The following is a 22,037-nucleotide window of genomic DNA, read 5'->3' as shown; positions in this document are numbered from 1 at the left end:
TCTGATGGAAACCAAGTGCTCAATCAGTCGCTGCTGAATGAATGAATGAGTCACCGTTAACTCGTGGAAGGCATCGGATGTCATGGCCACAGAGGAGGAAGCCCAGGCTCTAAGCCCAAAGCCCAGCCTCTGGGGCGTCACACTGACAAGATCACTCGGAGAGGAAGGGATCCTAAAGGATGCTGCACAGGTCCCCGAGACACGGTGTGGGGCGGGAGAAAGGTCTCCCCGCAGTTGGTGTTTATGCTTCATCTTAAAGGGTGATTGAGACTGGGCTAGGCAGTTACTACTGAAATGCATTTTTAAAACATTTCAGTAATGAATCTCACATCCTCTCTCACATGATTTAGGATTCCTTTTAACATTTTGCTATCTTAAAATCATTTTACATTTTAGAAATCATTTAAACCTATATTTATTGTATTTAAAAGTTTAAGGGATATCGATATGTTAATTAGGAAGCATTAAATTGACTAGATAACAGTTTTCTTTCTTCCCCTAATCCTCAATTTGTCAAGATCCTTTAGGAAGAGACTTATCTAATAGAAATTATTGTGCATCTCTATCTGTATTTTCCTTAGCCTTAGTAAAATTATAAATGCGGTCCTATAGAATATGGAGAAAGGCAAGTTCTCAATCTTTGGTGTTGGGTGGATAGTACAGACATTTGGTGAACAAAGTAGCCATAGATGGACATGCAGACAGCTATGAATTTAACAATGTCAAAAAAAAAAAAACAATGTCATTAAAAGGACAAGAGTTTGTGATAATTGCTCAACAAGACACAATCCAAGTAGTATTTATACAGTTTAGGTATCATTTTCTATTCTGGAAGAATGAAGGTGTATGTAAATCCCCTGATTTAGAAGTGAGATTGATAAAGGACTTAGTTTTAACTGCTTTTTTTTATTATTAATTATTTTTTATTTGAGCAGAAAAACACATAATATGACATCTTCCCTATTACCAAATTTGTGAGTGCGCAGTAGCGTCCACTCCATGCACACTGCTGTACAGCAGGTCTCCAAAGCTCTTCAGCTTGCGTGGCTCACACTCTGTCCACCGCACAGACTCTTCATTCCCTCGCCCTTTCCGCTCCCCGCTTCGAGGAGTCTGACTCCTTCAGGGACCTCAGGAAGTGGAATCATGCAGGACCGGTCTTTCTGCAGCTGCCCTCTTCCTCCGGCAGAATGTGCCCTGGGCTTATCTAGCGCGTAGCATATGCCAGATTCCCTCTGTTTTAGAGCCGAACAATATTCTATTTTATGCATATAGCACAGTTTCTTTATCCATTCACCCACTGATGGATGGTTTGGATGTTTCTGTTTCTTGGCTAATGTGAATAATGCTGCGATGAAAACGGGAGCAGAGATATCTCTTCAAGATCCTGCTTTCAGTTCTTTTGAATAAATACCCAGAAGTGGGATTATTGGGTCATTTGGGAATTATTTTTACAATTTTTGAGGAAAGCCCACACTATTTTCCATAGTGGCTGCACCATTTTATATTCCTACCAACTGTGCACAGAGGCTGCAATTTCTCCATTTCTTTGCTGACGCCTCTTATCTTCTGTTTGCTTGTTTGTGTTTTTGATAATGACCATCCTAACAAGGGCGAGGGGATCCTCATTGTGGTTTTGACTTGCATTTCCCTGATGATTGCTGATGTAAATAGAACTTTTTTTTTTATACCTGTTGGCCATTTCTAGGTCTTCTTTGGCCATCTCTTTTTCTGCCAATTTTTAAATTGGGTTATTTTATCTTTTGCTATTGACTTGTAGGAGTTCCTTATATATTTTGAATACTAACCCCTCATGAGATATATGATTCGCAATGCAAGTATCTTCTCCCATTCGGAAAGTTGCCTTTCACTCTGTTGACGGTTTCCTTTGCTGCACAGAAGCTTTTTTTTTAGCTGATGTAGCCCCACCTGTCCATTTTTGCTTTTATTTCCTGTATGCTTTTGGTGGCATATCCAAGAAATCATTGCCAGGACTATTGTGACAAAATTTTTCACCTCTTTTCTTCTTTGCAGTTTCGGGTCTTACATTCAAGTCTTTTTTTTTTTTTTTTTACGTTCAAGTCTTTAATTCATTTTATGTTGATTTGTGTGTACAGTGGAAGATAAGGGTACAATTTAATTCTTTCTGTATGCATATTTCTAGTTTCTCCAATACCATTTGCTGGAGAGACGATGCTTTCCCCAATGAGCAGTCTGGCACCGTTGTTGATCATTAGACCATTACACATGGGCTTATTTGGGGGCTCTCTCTTCTGTTGGTCTGTATGTCTGTCCTATGCCACTATCATACTGTTTTGAATACTGTAGCTTCAGGATGTGGGAGCCTCTGGCTTTGCTTTTTTTCAAGAATGTCTTGGCTATTTTGGGTTTGTGGTTTTATGTGAGTTTCAGGATTTTTTTTTTTTTTTCTTTCTGCAAGAGACGCCATTGAGGTTTTGGTAGAAATTGCATTGAATCTGTAGATTGCTTTGGGTAATATGAATATTTTAACAATATTAAGTCTTCCAATCATGAACACAACTCGTCATTCCCTTGATTTGTCTCATCTTCAATTTCAGCAATGTTTTGTAGTTTTCAACGTACATGTGTTGTACCTCGTTGGTTAAGTTTATTGCCAAGTATTCTATTCTTTTTTGATGATATTATGAATGGGACTGTTGTCTTAATTTCCTTTTGAAATTGTTCTTGGTGTACAGAAATACAATTGATTTTTCTGTGTTGATTTTATATCCTGCCACTTTGCTGAATTTGTTTACTAGTTTCTAACAGTTTTGTGTGTGTGTGTAATGTTTATGGTTTTATACATGTAAGATTGTGCCATCTGCCTACAGAGATAGAAGTTTAACTTCTGAATTGTTTTTAGTTTTAGAGTAATTATTAGGGCAGTAGAATTAATAACTGACTGCTGTATATTTCTTTATGAGTTTTTTTCTCCTAAATGACTCCTAAATAGTTTTATTTCTCCTAAATAATTTTATAGTTCAAAGACATATTCAAACATTTTAGACAGCAATCTTCCTACCTGTGTGAAGAGGTAGCTAAAGGTTGAAAAGAGGATTCGGGGCATAATAACATTTGATCCCTACAAAGCAATTTTATTAAATGTTATGCTAATTAAATGTCACTTAAGAGAAAACTTAGGCTGAAGCTTCTGAGACTTTCTTATAGGACATAATTAGTAAGTGGTAATGCCATGACTAAAACTTGTGTTTTCTCATCCAGAGATTTTGCTCAGTAAATGAACAGCATTTTAACTTCATAGCGCCACTTTTTTCTTGCTTGATTTTTCTTTAGTTTTTTTTATAATAAATTTGCTTTTCATTTCTGGATATTAATCAGCCTACGGCTGGGGAAGGTACTAAAATATCTTTTGTAGTAGGGATCAGATAGTCAGGACAACCACACTTTCTTATAAATGGTTATAAGCTTTATAAGCAAATGCTGTATAATAGATTGACTAAATATTTGAATTATATGCTGTATTCTACTTTTCATTTCATAAAATTCTCCATTTCATCTTTATCAGAACAGTATTTTTTTGTGTACATCTGTGGATTCAATATATTTGTTTTAATTCCACTTCAGTAAATCCAGGACCAACATTCTATGTGGCTTAATGTACTTTTCAATCATTAAAGAATTTATTTTTAGACTGCTATCAATTACAGTATTTTACATTGAAGCACACTCACCTCCCAAATGATTATTTAGCATCTGAACTGATCCTACTTAGAAGCACGTTGTTTGCATTAATAGAATCTTAATAAATTTTCATTTTTCTAAGGGTTCTTGTAATGTTGCATTTATCAAGAGCTCTCAGATGACTGATGGAAAGTACTGAATTATGTATTTTTGACCTTGAGCAGCTTCATTTTGTTCTAAAGGTGCTTTTACCTGCCTATTCATCAAAATAAATACTGCTTACTTCTACTCGAGAGGTATTTTGTTGTGCAAACTTAATATCTGTGTTTTCAAATAAATATTTATATCATGTCAGACTTTTTACAGCTCTGTTTTGTTTTCAAAGTCATCATTTTTCTTTCTTCATTTGACTTAAGATATGCAAAGCCATTTATTATTTATGGAGGATTTGATGAGATGAGAGTTCACCTGCTGGTAGCTATGACTCTATAATATGGTAATATCTCAGTCTGATTTCAGTCTCCTTCAGATGGAAAGAACTTTTTTTTTTTTAATTGAGTGAAGGTTATACAGATGACAGGCTGCAGCAGAAGAATTATTCTTAAATTCAGGATACTTAAAGCAGCCTAGTTTCATGTGGCACAAGCTATGTCTTACAAAAGCAACAAGAAAACCCATTATAGAATGGTTCTGACCACTAACCTTGGCTAAACCAATGAGCTAATTACACTCTGTGTCTTTGTTGAAATGGCCCTAGAGATATCAATCACACCGATCTTGAGGCTGTGCAGCTGATAATTTGCCATTTTAGATAACTGATAATTACTTTCAAGAAATTAGACAGTTGTAGTAAGAGGCAAACCTAATTGCTTTTCCAGTAATTTTTACTTACGATCATCAGCAATGAGAGAGTAAATAAATGTCCACATCTTGTAGGAAAATTTCAATCTTCCTTTATGTTTTTAGCTTTTCAACTATTTTCAGCTTATTTTGAGAAAAATTTTCATTGTGTGCGACATTTTTGGTACCTTGATTGATTATATTCTAATAATTATTTAAGATATCTTATTTTCCAACTTTGATGTGATATTGTTGTGAAATTTAGCCTCACTTTACACTGAAAATATTAATTATATGTCATGTGATCCTCTATCCACTTCAAGTACTTCAACTAGATACCCACTGGCCTGAATCTGAATATGAGTGACTGACTGACTCTTTGGGAATGAATGAGAAAAGTCTCCATGAGGAAGAATATTATGAATGCCAGATTATCTCATAATCTTGTTTTATGGTTAGCCCTAATGATGCCATTAAAATGGTATGTTAAAATCCTGGCAGTAGAGACATAAGAAGAAATTTACTTGGAAAGGAAAAGTCTTTTATAGAACACAAATATATATTCTCATCTAACACCAAAAGACTCAGAGCTTTATTTATCATGTCAGTATTTTTCATAAAAATTAAAAGAATGATCTTATCATTTTATGGAAATATGGATAAGTCATGTCTTTAAAAATGAAATATATGTATCTTTTTCCCCCCTTTTAGCATGTGGAGAAACCCTACAAGAATCCAATGGCAACCTTTCCTCTCCAGGATTTCCAAATGGCTACCCTTCTTATACACACTGCATCTGGAGAGTTTCCGTGACCCCGGGGGAGAAGGTAGTTTATACCATTGATAGTTCTCATTTAGTATTATATAAATACAAAAGTTCATCTTCTTTTAAATGTAATTTGCTTTATCTTTTATTCTTATATGATTCTTCAAAGAAGAGAGTAAAAAACTCAGAAGATTCATCATGAAAATTGCTCAAACTCTGGGAATGTTTTGAAAAATGTAATTTAAAAAGAAATAGTAAATGCTCCAAAAGCATTGGAATAATACAGATTATGTTCTCAGGCATAATGAAATTCAAGGTAAAAATAGGTATCACAGAGATAACCAGAAAAATCCCACACATTTCAAAGTTAAGAAATATACATAAAATATTCAGTTCAGCTAAGAAGCAATTACAGTGGAGGTTAGAAATCATTTTCAACTGTAATATAACAAAAATACTGAATAGCAAGGCTGTAAGACTCAGTGAGAGCAGTACTTGGAAATTCACAACCGTCATGCTCACATTAGCAAATAAAAAATGCCTTAAACTAACGAGTTAGACATCCTTATTGAGTGGCTATTAAAAGGGTAATAAAATAAATGGAAAGGTACGTAATGGAGGAAGTAATAAATAAAAGATAAATTAAGGAGATAAAAATAACATGGTACAGAGTATGAACAAAATTGGTACTTTGAAAAAACTTAGAATAGTTCAAGAAAGCAAAAGAATAACAGGAAAAGCACAATTATCTAATCACTAGAATAAAAAGATTATTATAACCATAAATGTTCTAGATACCAAAATGAGAATAAAAGAGTATTGTCAACATTATGGCAGTAACTTAAGGAATATAGATGGAAGGGGAAAATTCCTAAAAAAATATTACTGAGTTCTTACTCAAGAAGAAGAAAAATACTTGACTACTCCTATAATCACTAAAGAAAATGAATTACTAAAAAATAAAAAAGAAAAAAAAAGAAAAAAAAAAAGAAAATGAATTACTGTCTAATTGAATCATTAGGTTTTTTTTTTTTTTTTCAGCCATGCAAGTCTAGGCTCAGATGGCTTAATTAGTGAGTTCTAGCCAACATTCAAATAAGAAATAAGTATAATCTTATATAAACTTTTTACTCCAGGGAATAAAAAGTGAGATCCACTCTCCTATTTATATGGCTAACAAAACCTTGATAGCAATCCTGAGAAGGACAGTATAAAAAAAGGAAAATTATAATCCAGGCTAACACTTGAATATGGATGTAAAGTCTCCAAGCCAAACCAAAGGTAGATGCATATGCGTGCACATGTGTAGACACAAGCACCATTAGATGTATGTTTCAATTAAATCTAGAAAAAAATATCTATTACTGATTTAATAGCAACAAACCCTGAACAAATGGGGAATAGGTATTTTCTTAATTTTAGAAAATTGACAAAAATAACTTCAGATATCACTTTTGTGAAAACTCTGACATTATTTCTTTCTACCACACCACTTCTTTTTCAACATTTTTGGTGGAAGTCATGGCACATTAAGGCAAGAAAATGGAATTAAGCATAATAAGGATTGAAAAGGAAAAACATTCCCTTTAGCATATTTAGTTGGTTTGGTTATAGAGTTTTAAATCATTAAGAAAGGAAATAAATGAATCTATTAACTTCTGGTTTCTGTCTTGAATGCTAACTTTAAAATCTTGCCAGACCAAGATTGTATTGATATTAATCTTTATTTTTGCCAGTTACTAAATAGTTTTTGCTATTTGCTTATGACTAATTCACCTGGAATGACTTAACTATACTTAAAGCTTTGGTGAGAATGCAACTGAGGTTAAAGAAAGTTTGAGATTTCTGATAATTGAATGTTGTTAAGAGAATCATGGGTGTGGAGCTGTCCAGGGTGTTCTAGGACTCAGTGTGAAAATGGAATGAAACATTTGCGTGACATGAATAGTTTTTAAATATAAAAAGTTACAACTGACTTGGAATACATAAATGCATACATAATTCTCTATACAGTCATTTTTAATTTAAGAATTAAAGGTCTGTAATGAGAATATTTTATTAGAATCATTTTGAACAAGGCATTGAAGAGCAAAATATAAAAGCTGAAAACTATACATGATTTTGAAAATAAAATTACAGAATATAAATAGTTTTGAATAAGGTTAATAAAAGTAAATCCACTCATAAGAGCAAGATAATACGGGAAAAAAAATTGTTCCTCTTATCCAGTTGCATTACTTACACCATCAGTATTCAAAGTTAATTCACTTTTCTTATATGCATAGTTACCAATAAAACTCTGTTTTCCGGGATCCCTGGGTGGCGCAGCGGTTTGGCGCCTGCCTTTGGCCCAGGGCGCGATCCTGGAGAACCGGGATCGAATCCCACGTCAGGCTCCCGGTGCATGGAGCCTGCTTCTCCCTCCGCCTGTGTCTCTGCCTCTCTCTCTCTCTCTGTGACTATCATAAATAAAAAAATAAAAAATTTAAAAAAAAAAAAAAAAAAAAAAAAAAAAAAAAAAAAAAACTCTGTTTTCCAAATGGTACAAATAGGAAGAAATCAGCACATCTATCATCTTTTAAAATTATTTTTCTTAATATTATATATGATGATGAGCAAATAAATTGAATTAAGTGGTCAGTGAACAATATTAACTCATTTTTCATTCTTGTGTTTATATTAGTTTCTTTTTTGTTTTAAATTTGGGTTTATTCTGATGTTCTTTTTTACTTCTTTCATTGGCAGTTAACACATTGATTCCAATACTAACCTTTAAGGTTATAAATTTTCTTCTAAGAACTACTTTATCTGAATTTTACTAACTTGACATACAGTATTTTTGCTATTTTCCAATTTTTATTACCTTCTTTGTCTCTTATTATTTTTCCTCAATGAACATATTTTTTGGTACTATATATTTTCTTATTTGCAAACATACATTTTCTTCCCAATTATCCTCTTCTCCTTTAGACACGTCTAGTGAGAGACTCTATAGTCTGTAAGATGTCAGTGTTTGAAATATATTGAGGCTGGCAGTATGACCTTGCGTGACCAGTATTCATGAAGTCTAGTCATTGCTTTAAAATTGGGGCATTTGGGGGCCCAGTCAGTTAAATATATGACTCTTGATTTCAGTTCAGATCATGATCTCAGGGTCCTGAGATGGAGCTCCATGTCCTGCTCTGAGCTGGGCATGGAACCTGCTTAGGATTCTCTCTCTCCCTCTCCCTCTGCCCCTGCATCCACTCTCTCTCTAGATAAATCAATCAATCTTAAAAAGAAAATGTATTTATTTTTTAAAATAAATATTATGATTTAAAATATTTTATTCTATATTATTATATACATACTATGTTTAGACTATAACATCTTTCTGATAGTTAAATTGTTATGATATGCCGTATTTCCTTATCTCTAGTTATGATTTAGGTTAGTACTCTATTTTCTCTGATATTAATAGGGTTACACTTTCTTTTGATTAGTATTCTTGCCTGGCTATATCTTCATCTTGCTTTAGACATTCATTTGTTCTGTGGTCTTGTTTCTTGGGTATGTCCTTATAGACAGCAAATAATTTGGCTTTATTTTTATTTAATTCATGGTGGCTAATTTGTCTTTAGTGCTTATTGCAGTTACATTTATTGTGATTACTGATGTAATCAGTAATTACTATTTTTTGTTTGCATCCTATATGTCCCACTTTGTTTCTTTTGTTCTACTTTTTGCCTTTTTGTGTATTGAATTTATGGTTTCGTTTTCCCTCATCTCATTTATTTTCTACCTATTGGTTTGAAAGTTTTAAATGTATATTCTATTATTTGGTACCCTTTTTCTAGCAGCCTTCTTAATAGAGTCATGTTTAATTGATATTTTTATCCTTCTCCCAAACCATAGAAAGATTCTGAAAAAGAGGTTACAATGTGTGTTATCTTCATTTTATATGCTATTGTTTTTATTTTTCCTCAAATTTGTTTCATCCTGACATAAATGAAATGAGATATTGTTTTTTTCACTTAACATTTGTTAAGTTACATATATACATATATTTATCTACATGTATATATACATTTTATGTATATGTATATATACATATATATATTTATATATGTATATATACATATATTTATCAAAAATTTTATTGTGGTAAAAAACATGTAAAATTTCCTGTCTTAACCATTTTTGAGTGTATAGTTTAACAATGTTAAGTACCTTCACATTGTTGTGAAACAGATCTCCAGAGCTCTTCCAGTTTGCAAAACTGAAGCTCCATACCCATAAACCATGTCCTTTTCTCTACCCCTCAGTGGTCCCCTGGGAACCACCATTCTACTTTCTGTTTCTATGACTTTGACTACTTTAAATACCCACATAAGTGGGACGCTACAGCATTTGGTTTCTTCTGTAACTGGCTTATTTCATTTAGCATAATGGCCTCAAGGTTTAACCATGTTTTAGCATGTGACAGGATTTTCTTCCTTTTTAAGGCTGAATAATATTCCATTACAGGTATAGACCACATTTGTTTCTCCATTCATCCGCTGATAGACGTTTGAGTTGCTTCCACCTTTTGGCTATGGTGAACAGTGCTATGAACCTGAGTATGTAACTATCTCTGTAAGACAGTTTCCTTTCAGTTGCTTTGGATGCATTGCTGGATAATTTGGTAGTTCTGTTTTTAATTTCTTAAGAACTTCCATATTGTTTTCCAGAGTGGTTGCACCATTTTACAATCCCACCAGCAGTGTAGAAGGGTTTCAAATTCTCCACATCTTCACCAATATGTAGTATTTTTTTTAAGAGTATTTATTTATTTATTCATGAGAGACACACACAGAGAGAGAGAGAGAGAGAGAGAGGCAGAGACACAGGCACAGGGGGAAGCAGGCTCCATGCAGGGATCCCGGTGTGGGACTCGATCCCAGGACTCCAGGATCACTCCCTGGGCCGAAGGCAGGCGCTAAACCTCTGAGCCACCCAGGGATCCCCATTGTTTGGTTTTTTGATAGTTGTCATCCTCATGTGTGGGAGGTCATATCTCATTGTGGTTTTTATTTGCATTTCTCTGATGATTCGTGATGTTGGCCATCTTTTCATCTGCTTCTTGACCATTTGTATATCATCTTTGTAGAAATGTATCTTCAAGGGTCTTGCTCATTTGTTAGTTGGATTGTTTTATTTTTTCTTGTGGGGTTATAGATCTTTACATATTTTGGCTATTAACCCCCTACGAGATGTATGATTTGCAAATATTTTCTTCTGTTCTGTAGTTGCCTTTTTTACTCTGTTGATTGTTTGCTTTGCAAAAACTTTTTAGTTTTGTGTAGTGCCGCTCAACTCTTTTTGCTTTTGTTTGTTTGTTTTGCCTATGCTTTTGTGCCATATCTAAGAAATCATTGCCAGTTCCAGTATCATGAGGCTTTTCCTCTATGCTTTCTTCTACTTTATAGTTTTGGGTTTTACATTTAGGTCTTTAATTCATTGTTGAATTAATTTTTGTACATGGCTTAAGATAAAGGCCTGGCTTCATTCTCTTCTACATTGGTCTTCATTCCCGGTAGCATTTGTTTGAAGATTCAACAAATATTTTTATTCATTATTTTTTCTCACACCTCAGACTTCCGTTAAGGCTCATTTCGCCCTGCCTATAGTTTATACTTCAGGTTATTTTTTTAATTAGCATATTTTTATATGCTAGTATTTTTTCTGTTTGAAATTGTGAATTATTTTACTTGAATTCACGATAATGTAATTTTACCGTGTACAATTGGCTATATATTTAACTTGGTTAAAAATCAAAACTTGAAGAAATACTTTCCTTTGAAATATTTCTTAATGTAGAATCCTGAAATTGAAAATATCAAAAATGATTTAATGAGCACAAAAATTGAATAACTTCTAACCATACAAAATAAGTTTACAGAAGTTATTATAAAATGATGCTGCCTGCTTACAGATGATTTCTCAAGGCATTTTTTTTCATATTCTAAAATCCCAGATTTCTCTCATGTAATAAAATGTGTTTCAAGTGCATTACATAACAATGTGTACTCTTCATTTTTTTATCTCTCTCCATTTATTTTACTAGACTAGTAAAATTCTGATAAGCATACCTTACACATGATACATGAAAAAATTATCAAGTGCCTTACATATGAATATAAACACATGGATGTTATATAAAGTTAATCAAATGAAAGCAAGCTATATAATTTATAATATTGAAAGTGTTTTGATCCAGTATTATGAGAGTAGTTGAATATTATAAAATCTGTTATTTTGTCAAGTGATAGTACCAAAATTGAAAAAAAAAGTCTAAAAATTTCATAAATGCTGGTAACACTAGAATTCAGTATGCATATTTAAGGATAACCTGATGAATTAGGAGTAGGAGGACATATTTCAATCCTGTAAATAGAAGAAACTAATATTTATTGAGTATTTGCTATGCCAGGCACTGTGTTAAACTGCTCACACTCCATTGAGCTTGGTATTATGATTATATCTGTTTTTTATATGAAGAAATTGAACTAAGAAAGGATTGAGTAGCCTGCCTAGCACCACACAGCTTGCATTTGGTAGAGCTAATCATTAAAATTTTCTTTAGTTATAGAGAATATGTTTCCTTTTCTCAAAAATTCAGAAGAATGAACCAAAAAAATGACACTTAGTTTGATCAAATAAAAACAAATATACTAAAATGTAATAGATTTTAGAAAACTGAAGACTTTTTTGCGGACTCTCCTCTCTTAGAACGGATTGATCTTTTAACAAGGGCAGATTGCTTTTGTCTTGAATAGAGATAATGTTTTTTTTTTCTTTTCCTGAATAGCCCAATTAAGAGCTGTCTTTTGACTGCTTTCATTTTGCAAAATTTTCTTTTTTAATCACTCATCTGTGCTTTACACATATGGAGTCAATTCACAATATAGTGTTTCTGTTGCCAAAGGCACCACTTAAATTTAGCAATTAGTATGTAGATAAATCTGCTATTCTGTTAAAAAAAAAATGTATCTTCTGGCACGTGAAAGAAATCTTTGCCAATAAAAACTTACAAACATATAGCAAGAGCAAGGCCCAATAATACAATAGCCAAACTCTGAAAAATCCCAGAACACAAGATGGAATTCCTGAGGTAGGAGAGTTCAGATTTTGTTGGGAGATGTAGGCCTTTGATGTAGACTTTGAAAGGTGTGCAGAGATTCCAGGAACAGGGAAGGGGAGAGTGGTGTCCCAGGAAGAATCATGTACACCTGGACTAAAGGAGTGCTGGAATTGGGGGTACTTTTTCAGGGCCCAATGGCAAGAAGTCAGGCATCAATGGGATGAAGAATCTATGTCTGAGGTAGTGAAAAATGAGGCAGGACAGGTGGATTATGGCCCTAGAGTCATCATGCCCAGGATTAGGTATTTCCACCGGATTGGGTGTACACCACTGGTGCCCAACGCTCATGAGATTAAAGTGACCGTGTAGGCTGGGCGGCATTGGAGATGAGTGCAACTGAAAGCCACAGCACAGGTTGTGAAACTATTGCAGTTAATTCAGAGATTTGAAGGATACGGTAAGTGAAGATGGGCAGAGAGCATGGTCAGGGGAACTGCAGAAGTAGGAACTGATTAGGTACAGAGGTGGAGTGGGTACTGGGGGAAGAGAGGTATGAAAAATGTTCCTGTGAGTAGTTGGTGACGACACACCAAAATTTCAAAATCCAGGTATTATAATTTTAAGCAGAGAAATTACTTTTATAGAATAACCCCATTCCTGTTTTTCACCTGTCGTATGGTAAATCTCTGTTGGAATTAGAGATCTACCTGTGTCATATAACTAGTTGGTTCTAAGGCAGGGACCTGAACCAAGGTCCCAGGTTCTCCTGTCTAGTCTTTAGACTTTAAGGTGAGAGTCCCTTACTTTTCACATGACGATTTTCCTATGAAACCTTAAAATTAAGCTGATTATTTTATGTTCTTAGCATAGTTGCATTAAGCAAATCGGGTTACTACTTTTATTTCTTTCATAAGCGCCTTCAGGATTTATGCTGAGCGCTGCCTGAATATGTACCATGAAAATGGTAATACGTGAGGATCTTAACAATGCTTTCAGATTACCTTCGTGGTTTTCTGACATTACCCAGTGAAATCCTTCTGATTTAACTCCGCTGAAAACAGCTTGATATTATGGCCTCCAGGGGTTTTACGGTAAGAACCTACATTCAAACCAACGGAGTTTATGTCAACTAGCAAACCGAGAAGCTAGAACTTAAACTCAGGCTTTCTGACTCCCAACCATAAATAGCTTCTAGTTGTAGGAAAAAGATGTAAAATTTTCCCTTTAGCATGATAAAATGCAGAGCTGAACAGAAGCTTTAGGACCAAGTTATTCCATGAGTTGGCAATTTTTTCTGGAAAGGATAATACAGTAAATATTTCTGGCTTTGCAGGTCATACAGTTTGCTTCAAAGATTCCATTCTGTTGTGTTGCGAACGCCGTCATAGACGATATGCAAAGGAGTGGGCCCAGCAAGCTGGATGTGATCCATAAAATATAGTTTACTTCTCATTTTTAGTCTTATTCCTGAGAAGAACACTGTAGTCTCCCTAGAGATTATTAGGCTTGTCCAAACTTCTTTGGGCTGGGACCCAGAAATCTATTTTATTCTACTGCTTTTGATGCTAATATCTCTTTCTAAAGAGCCATTTAACAACATCGGTCTAATCGAAGACTTGTGTCTTCCCCATCCTCACACTGTACGACCAGCTCTAATTGGTCTTTCTGCAGTGCTCATGGAATTGGTTTAGGTGCTCAGTCGTGTCTTAATTGTGCCAACAATAGTTTTTGGATTGTCTTTTCCTCTGGAGATTTGCAGACATCCTGCCCTGACTGTTGGTCTGCCTTTCTTCAGGGTTCTGCGTGCTGTGGCTCTCTGCAGGGCTGTATAACAAAGTTTTAATAAAGACTCCACAGCAATTACATCAATTTAACTGTGCAGAATAGCAACGAAGCCTCATGACAGATCGTAGGAAATTCTAGAATTGTTCCTCGCATCTCCTTCAATCTCATGTTCCAAGGGAGCCATGATTAACGTTTTTTGAAATTTTAACTGATTTACTCACGAGAGACACACAGAGAGAGGCAGAGACACAGGCAGAGGGAGAGGCGGGCTCCCCCGTGGGATCAAGACCTGAGCCGAAGGCAGATGCTCAACCACTGAGCCACCCAGGCATCCTGAGCCACGATTAATTTTAAATTGATAACTGTACATTGCTACTCACCATAAGGAGTAAACGTTTCTATAATTGTGCTAGTAGTTTTAATTTCATCATTCTTAAGAAGATGCATCATATTTACATAAAATAGCCTAACATGAGACAACCAAATATTTTCCAAGTGCTTTTGATTTGTAATTCAAGTTGATTCTGCTAGCAGCCTTAGTCAAAGGCCAGCATTTTACTTCTGTGTCAGAGCCCTAAGATTTGATTTTAGAAAACCTATCTTTATTACATTTTCTGCTTCCAAAGGACTCTGTGTTTTATATTAAAGTAGGCCAGTTTTGTTCCTCCACGGTGCCTGGCGTTTAAAATAGAAGATTAAAAACAAGATAGGAAACTTTTCTGTTTAGAGTTATCCCCCTTCCAACTGTGTGTGTGAGTGTGTTTGTGTGTGTGTGTGTGTGTGTGTGTCCCAAACTTCAAATATTAACTGCTTGTTAGCAATCCAACCACATTGTTCTAAATGTAAGCAGAAGTTGATGATATGCATAGTTCTAAGTTAGCTGATTTTTTTTTCCTCCTAGAAGAGGAAGTGAAGCTATTTGCACCTCACTGTAAAACTCACCTTTAAATCTAAGAAGGAAGCCACACAATGAGCCTTGAGATCTACTGTTTGTGTCTAAATTTTGGTTTTCCATTCAGTCCTTGTATGATCATACGGACTCAAATCCTTGATGGTTGCTCTAGAGAGAATACAAATGCAGAGTGAAACCCAAGATCGAGCAGTCGTAGTATTCCCCATTTGTAGCAGGCTTAAAGAAAACACAAACTTAAGGAGAAAAACCAGAAATTATTTCCCAATGTTGTCGAAAGAATAACCTAATATTGCATTGGTATTCAGAGATGGAGGAGAAAACATATTGGAAACTTCAGAAAACGTGTTTAGAAACCATGCATTTTTGATAATCAAGTGTGGAGGATTACTGCAAAAGAAAGAAAGGAAAAAAAAAAAAAAGACCAGTCCTGTGTCCTTGGATATTGTGAGAATTTTTGTAAACATTTTTGAGAGTATTTGAAATAATAAAATTAGTTGAAGGAAAAGAAAAAAGGAAAGAAGAGAAACTATAAATAAGGTAGACAGAAATAAATGAACAACTTCACTAAACAAAAGCAAGTTATGCTGTACCTCTTGGATTACATTAAAAAACAAAACGAAACAGTGTGCCTCTGCTTTCACGTCCTTGGTAGAGCAGGCTTCCTCTCTTTGGAGTCAAGAAAGTACATGTTTAAAAAACCTGGAAAAGGTTGAATTTAATGGTGAGATGTTAATGCCATCATAGGGTACAGTTGACTTTCATTGTAGTTAGATGAATTCTTAGTTTCTGTCTCCATAAATGACTATTTTCATGGGCAGTTATACCCAGCTTCGGTGTACAGCTCCGTTGGTTACCATCATTGTCCAGGGGCGCAAGATGCCGTGAGACATATTTATTGTTATGCTGGGTCTTCATTCTTATAAGAAGTAAGCTAGTTAAGAGTTGATTTGCCGTAATTAGCACCTACATGCCTGTTAATTATATTGTATTCGAGAAAGGGGAGAAATACAATTATATTGTATTTCAAGTACATTTTCAAGTACATTTTCTAACACGAATAATGGCAGTACTTTTCTGGAATATGGATTCAGCATTGATTGATTATCCATATATTTTACTCAGTTCTTGAGCTTGAGAGTTCTCTTACATACAAATTCAGATTTTTATATTGTCACCAAAGGATTCTTTAAATATTCTCACAAACTAAAGTTTTATATTAGAAGCATTTATTTAAAATACTCATAATTTGTTGTTTGGGGCCAAAGACCATTCCTGCTTCCAGAGTAAAAAACAGATTCACTGCACACCTTAAGCATCTTAGATATTTTAAGCAGAATAGAGTTAGAATGAGTTTTTTTTTTTAATTTTTTTATTTATTTATGATAGTCACAGAGAGAGAGAGAGAGAGAGAGAGAGGCAGAGACATAGGCAGAGAGAGAAGCAGGCTCCATGCACCGGGAGCCCGACGTGGGATTCGATCCCTGGTCTCCAGGATCGTGACCTGGGCCAAAGGCAGGCACCAACCCGCTGCACCACCCAGGGATCCCTAGAATGAGTTTTTGAATATAAAAAAGCACATTATTTTCCAAATGAATTTTACTTCAGATAGGTATATTTCTCATGCTAGTTTGGCTCTCCTTTTGGTGTAATCAAGTAGAAAAAGAGTTAATTATTTGAAAAATAAAGTCTCTCTATAAAGAGGTAAGAAAATTGTCTTTCCCAGAGTTGTTCTTGAATTATCTGAATTATCTTAACAAAGAGCGGCATCATTTCAAAACAAAGTACACAATAAGGGGTCATGTGCAAGATCTTATAACTTGAAAGATCGTTGAATTATATATTCTTGGATCTAGAGAAGCACAGTGACATCTGCCTTTGATTATAGTTACATGGATAAATTCAGATTTTAGAGCTGTATTTAAAACATTTCAACATACACAATGATATTATGTTCTTGGAATATGGCATATGGTGGTAATTTTTAATGTAATTATACGTGTCTGACTGGTTGTCTTTGAAATAAATTATTAAAAAGAAGACATTCATGGCAAAACCGGAATTTCTCATGGCTTAAGTCATGTTTATCTTTTAAACATTCAAAATAAACTATTTGAATAAAGATTTCTGTTTATTTCAGAATTGTTTAAATTGCCTTTATAGAACCTCTGGTTTACTTGCTAAAATGTTTAGTTTTAACTACTGCCATTGTGCTCCTATATTGTCAAACATTAATGAGAACAAGAAAATATTTTCTTTTTTTGAGGTGTTTGTTAAGAAACATGTTAAGGGAATACTAATAGAAAAAAAAAAGCATTAGCTATGAATCTGTTTTCTTAGCAGTCCTGGGTTCCTCAACTCTAGGGATCAAATAGCCCGTGTGCAGTTACAATCATTTCACATTTTTTGTGTCATTTTGCTCCGATTTGCAGATTGTTTTAAATTTTACCACAATGGACCTATACAAAAGCAGCTTGTGCTGGTATGACTACATTGAAGTGAGAGATGGGTACTGGAGGAAATCACCTCTCCTTGGTAAGAGATGTGGGCATGCCCATGCTCGGTCCTCGAGAGTAGATTCTTTCAAGAGTCACCTTAGACCTAGAAATGCATGTGGCCCACGTTTTAATTTGTATTATTCTCTTGTCAACCACAGCAGAATACAGTCAAATCAACAGATCGATTTTTAAAGTAGCTTAGATTGTGGGGAGGTGCTTGGGTCTGAATATAATGATTCAGAATAGCTCTCACATATATTTTTAATTCAATGATCGTTGCTCTAATGAGGTAAATGAGGCGGGTGTGCATGGGTGTGTTTTGCTCGGTTTGCCAAGGCAGTAGAATGTGAGCCGTCAGGGCCGTGTTGGTAAAGCTGATTTCTTAGGCCACGCGTGTCCGCTCTCACTGTCGACGTCACAGCGTTGCTTCCCAGAGAGTCTTTGTGGCCGAGAAGGGACATTCGTGCTTTGTGTCATAAACCGTAGCTCAGATTTGGTGCTCCCAAAAGTCTGCTGCCAAGTGTGACCACAGAGTAACTCGCAGGAGCCACCCTGCTGCTGCCCTCTGCTTTACGTAACGGTGAGAGCCGTGGGGAGCACGTAAGCATCGGCTCCCACATTGATTTTATTTTTTATTTTTTTTGAAATGGCAACTTTTCCTTTATTTTTAGAAGCAGCTTTGCTCAGCTGTGTTTAGGTGACGCACAGATCTTCTTTGTCCTTAACGTCCGAAAGCTGCTGAATGGACAGTGTCGTATTAAAAAGTGTATTAAAAGCCTTAGTAAAATAAATAAATAAATAAATAAATAAATAAATAAATAAATAAATAAGTAAATAAAGCCTTAGTAAGTCCACGAGATCCAGAAATGTTTAAAAATATGAAAAAAAGGAGTTGAGCGAATTCAGTAAGTCAGATTGAGGAGAAGGTGGCCTCGAGCGTTGGCTTCCGTAGCCTGCGCGAAGCCATCTGTAGTGTGTCGTGTTCCAAAGAGAACGTTTCATTAAAGTCCCATCGAAGAACCCAAACGAAAGCTAAATATTGGAGCACACCTGTGTTTGGAGCGCCATGCGCCCGCGTGCCCGGGGGAGGGGCCAGCGCCCGGTGCCCTGTGGCCCAGCTGTCTCGGGGCCGCCCCCCCTCCCCGCCCCGTCCCGGGACCTGTTCCTCGAAGCGCAGCTGTCACAGGCAGCTCGGGTCCCTTGCACAGGAGGCTCCGGTGCCCCTCCATCCGCTAACAGGGCCCCTGGCCTTCCAGGCGCACCTGCAGCCTCAGGGACGGCTCGTCCCGCGCCCCGAGGGGACTGTGCCACCCGGGAGAGCACTTGCTCACCTGTTGGCTGCCGGCAGCAGTGTCCTTTGGGCTGACCCCTCTTTGTCTTCTACTTAAGCTACGAATGACCTCGCTGCCGGGGCTCGGGGCAGAAATGGTGACCATGAGGTATTGGTGGAAACTGATTCCCCGGGGGTGGGCAGATCTCACCATTCTGTGGTCGTGCGAGAATTCAGAGCACGAGGGCAAGCCCCCCCGGCAGCCACCGATTCTTCTGGGGGGTGACAGAGGGCAGGAGGGACGGGTGTGATGCCCTGCGGCCGGGGCCATGCTCACCCAGCAGGGCTGCCCTGGCCCGGCAGGTGCAGCACCCACTTGGGGCCCCCACGCCCCTAAGCGAGTTGCTCCCCTGCCACCATGCGCCTGAGCGCTGGAGCCCAAGTGTCGGGGTGGGTGCACCCCCTCCTCGGGGGCACGGAGCAGCCCCGGCCTTGCCTGGAAGCCGTGACCCGCTCCGGGCCTGCCCTGGGCACCGGCCGCTTGTTGATCCTCCAGGCAGCGGTGGTGGCCCGCTCCGTCCCTGAGGATGGCAAGTGCTCGCGTGCTCTAAGCAGACCCGCAGGGACCCCTCACCCCATCCGCTGCAGGACGGGACCACCAAGGCCACTTGGAGCCCAGGCCCTGGGGACGGAGCACAGGAGCCCGATGGGGTTTCGTTTATGTGACTTGCAGCTGGTGCGGAAGCCCGTCCGCGAGGGCGTGTCTAGGAGTCTGTGTCCTCTGATTGCTTTCAGGTAGGTTCTGTGGGGACAAGTTGCCTGAAGTCCTCGCCTCCACGGACAGCCGGATGTGGATCGAGTTTCGCAGCAGCAGTAACTGGGTGGGCAAGGGCTTCGCCGCGGCCTACGAAGGCAAGTAGGCCCCCCCCCACCCCCGAGGTACTTGGGCTCCCCGAGAGCTCTCTGCAGTCCCGGGCGCTCTGGAGCTGTCCCCGCCGTCACCAGAGCGACCCCATGACAAGTACTCGGTGAATTTAAATCGTAAGAAGAAGCTCCTTCTGGTCCCGGCCCCCGGGTGACATCTGGGTGTGTGTGTGTGGGGGGGGGGGGTCAAGAGCTCTCAGCTTTGCATTTCTTTCCATGAGGGTATTAAAGTCTGTGGGTATTTGGTGCCCACGCTGCCGGAGCCACCGCTACAGGGAGCTGCACGGGAGGTGCTTGTGCACGGTCCTGGGGCGCCTGCCTGGGGGGCAGCACTGGGGGCCACTGCTGCTTGGCTCGGCCTGTGCCTCCCGGATCCCTCGCCGGCCAGGTGGTGGCCGCAGCGGCCTCCCAGGGCTGCCTCTGCTCCCCCGGGCCTCGGGCTGGAGGCCAGCCTCCTGCCTCCCTGGAGCGGGGCTGTGGGGCCGCAGGGGGGCCCGGGGGCGATTCCCTGAGCTTCTGCCTTGCCTGAGCTCAGAAGACGGTAAGAACCGGCCCTGGGATCCTACAGCTCGTATTAGGACAGCAGCACGCAGGGGGTGGGCGCACGCAGGGGGCACCCGCAGGATCTCCAGGCAATCGTGCATTCCCGTGCTGTATTCTAATATTTACAGTTAACTGGCGAGGCCCCTTCCATCTAAATATTTATCACAGTACAACCAGCCAACTTTGATTTTTTTTTTTTTTTTTATAGCCTGGTCTTTATGAACTCAGCTACAGGCACTAGACTAAAATGTCATTCTCAGAAGGAAACGAAAGCGCAGCGTTTATTTATGGGTTTTCTTACGTGTTTGTTTCCGCCCCAGCAATCTGCGGAGGCGAGATCCGCAAGCACGAGGGGCAGATTCAGTCCCCTAATTACCCTGATGACTACAGGCCCATGAAGGAATGTGTGTGGAAGATAACGGTGTCGGAGGACTACTACGTGGGACTGACCTTCCAGGCCTTCGAGGTAACCCCCCGCCCCCCGGAACCACAGGCCACCTGAGGGGACCCCCGTAAACCAGCCGAGGCCCAGACGGTACCAGCCTCTCCGTCAGCGAAGGAGCACGGGGCGGGGGGCCCGTAAGATGTGACATCAAGAGTGAAAGAGGGTGTTTTCCTTCTTCTTCTTCTTCTTTCCTCCTGTTGCACACATTTTCGAGAAGATTAAAGGGAGTTTACGTTATCTGTGCAATCGGAATCAGAATGTTTGAAGTCCTGACAGTAGTTTCTTCTGGCAAATGCACAGGCCTGTTCCGCAGCGCCCGCTAGATAGTAGGACTTTCCTGTGTCTTCTAAGCTAAGGGGGGGAAGGCCGACGGTCCTTTTTCTGTTGTCGTCGTTATGGAGGAGATCCGTCTCTTGCCTTTTTTTAAATTTTATTTTATTTATTTTTTACCATTCTGCAGAGAGCTGGTTATGTCAGAAATAGAGATTTAAGTGTTTTTTGCTTTCGATTTCCTCCGAAGTAGACAGCTGGGCGGAGAGGGCGCCACCAGCACGTGGCCCGATGAGGGGCCAATAAACCAAAGGTCAGTCAGAGTTCTGGAGCCAAGGCCCGGCTCCCGAGCGGCCGTGAGTCACTGTCACGCGGCCCGGAGAGCTGGATTAGGTGGCAGAGGGCGCTTGTGGCGAACTCCCGAGTGTGCTTACACCAGAGGACCCTCGGCGACGGGGATAGCAGTGACCAGACGGTGGTGGCCGCTTCAGACAGCGCTTAGGGACCCAGATGCCGTGACTGGGGACTGCTTCTTCACTGATTAGACGGTGGATCCTCTGGCCGAGCCATCGGGGGGCAGGCGAGCCCCCCCGCCCCGAGCCAGGGTGTGCTTGCCCCGAGGCCGTGCATGGGGGGGTCTGTGTCCCCACCGCAGAAGCACCGGGACAACCCAGGCTCGGCCCACAGGCCCAGGGAATCACCCGCCTCCTGGGCCCTGACCTCCGCCCCTTTGCACGGGCCGCTTGGTGTCCCCGACACCGCCTTTTAGGGCAAAAGAACGGTCTTCTCTTACATGAGCGTCACGTTGTGTCATCTGCTCCTCTGCCAGATAATATTTTGTATTTTCAGCAACTGCGGTTCTTGAGATCGTTTGATTCGTGTTTGAATGTTGTTATTTTGCCGGATTGACGATATTGCGGACGTTGCTCAAATAGGCCCCCTGATTGCCCGCGGTGAACTAAAACTGGGCAGGACTCACCTGCTGTTTAGAACCAAATAACTGGGGGATCCCCGGGTGGCT

General features: G+C 39.0%; 1 protein-coding gene across 2 annotated transcripts in view; it reads left to right on the top strand.

Annotated features, from left to right (window-relative positions):
• Positions 1-22,037, top strand: part of TLL1 (tolloid like 1) — a 196,432-nt gene that overhangs the window by 116,207 nt on the left and 58,188 nt on the right. For both annotated transcript variants that reach the window (XM_041739072.1, XM_041739071.1), the window contains 4 exons: positions 5,215-5,330; positions 17,499-17,601; positions 19,630-19,746; positions 20,622-20,767. In XM_041739072.1, coding sequence (XP_041595006.1) covers positions 5,215-5,330; positions 17,499-17,601; positions 19,630-19,746; positions 20,622-20,767 — 482 coding nt within the window. The remainder of the gene's footprint in view (positions 1-5,214; positions 5,331-17,498; positions 17,602-19,629; positions 19,747-20,621; positions 20,768-22,037) is intronic.

The sequence above is a fragment of the Vulpes lagopus genome, chromosome 23 (assembly GCF_018345385.1).
Source record: "Vulpes lagopus strain Blue_001 chromosome 23, ASM1834538v1, whole genome shotgun sequence".
NCBI classification, from domain to species: Eukaryota; Metazoa; Chordata; class Mammalia; order Carnivora; family Canidae; genus Vulpes; species Vulpes lagopus.
Note: the sequence above shows the minus strand (reverse complement) of the source record. Positions and strands in the feature narration are given on the sequence as shown.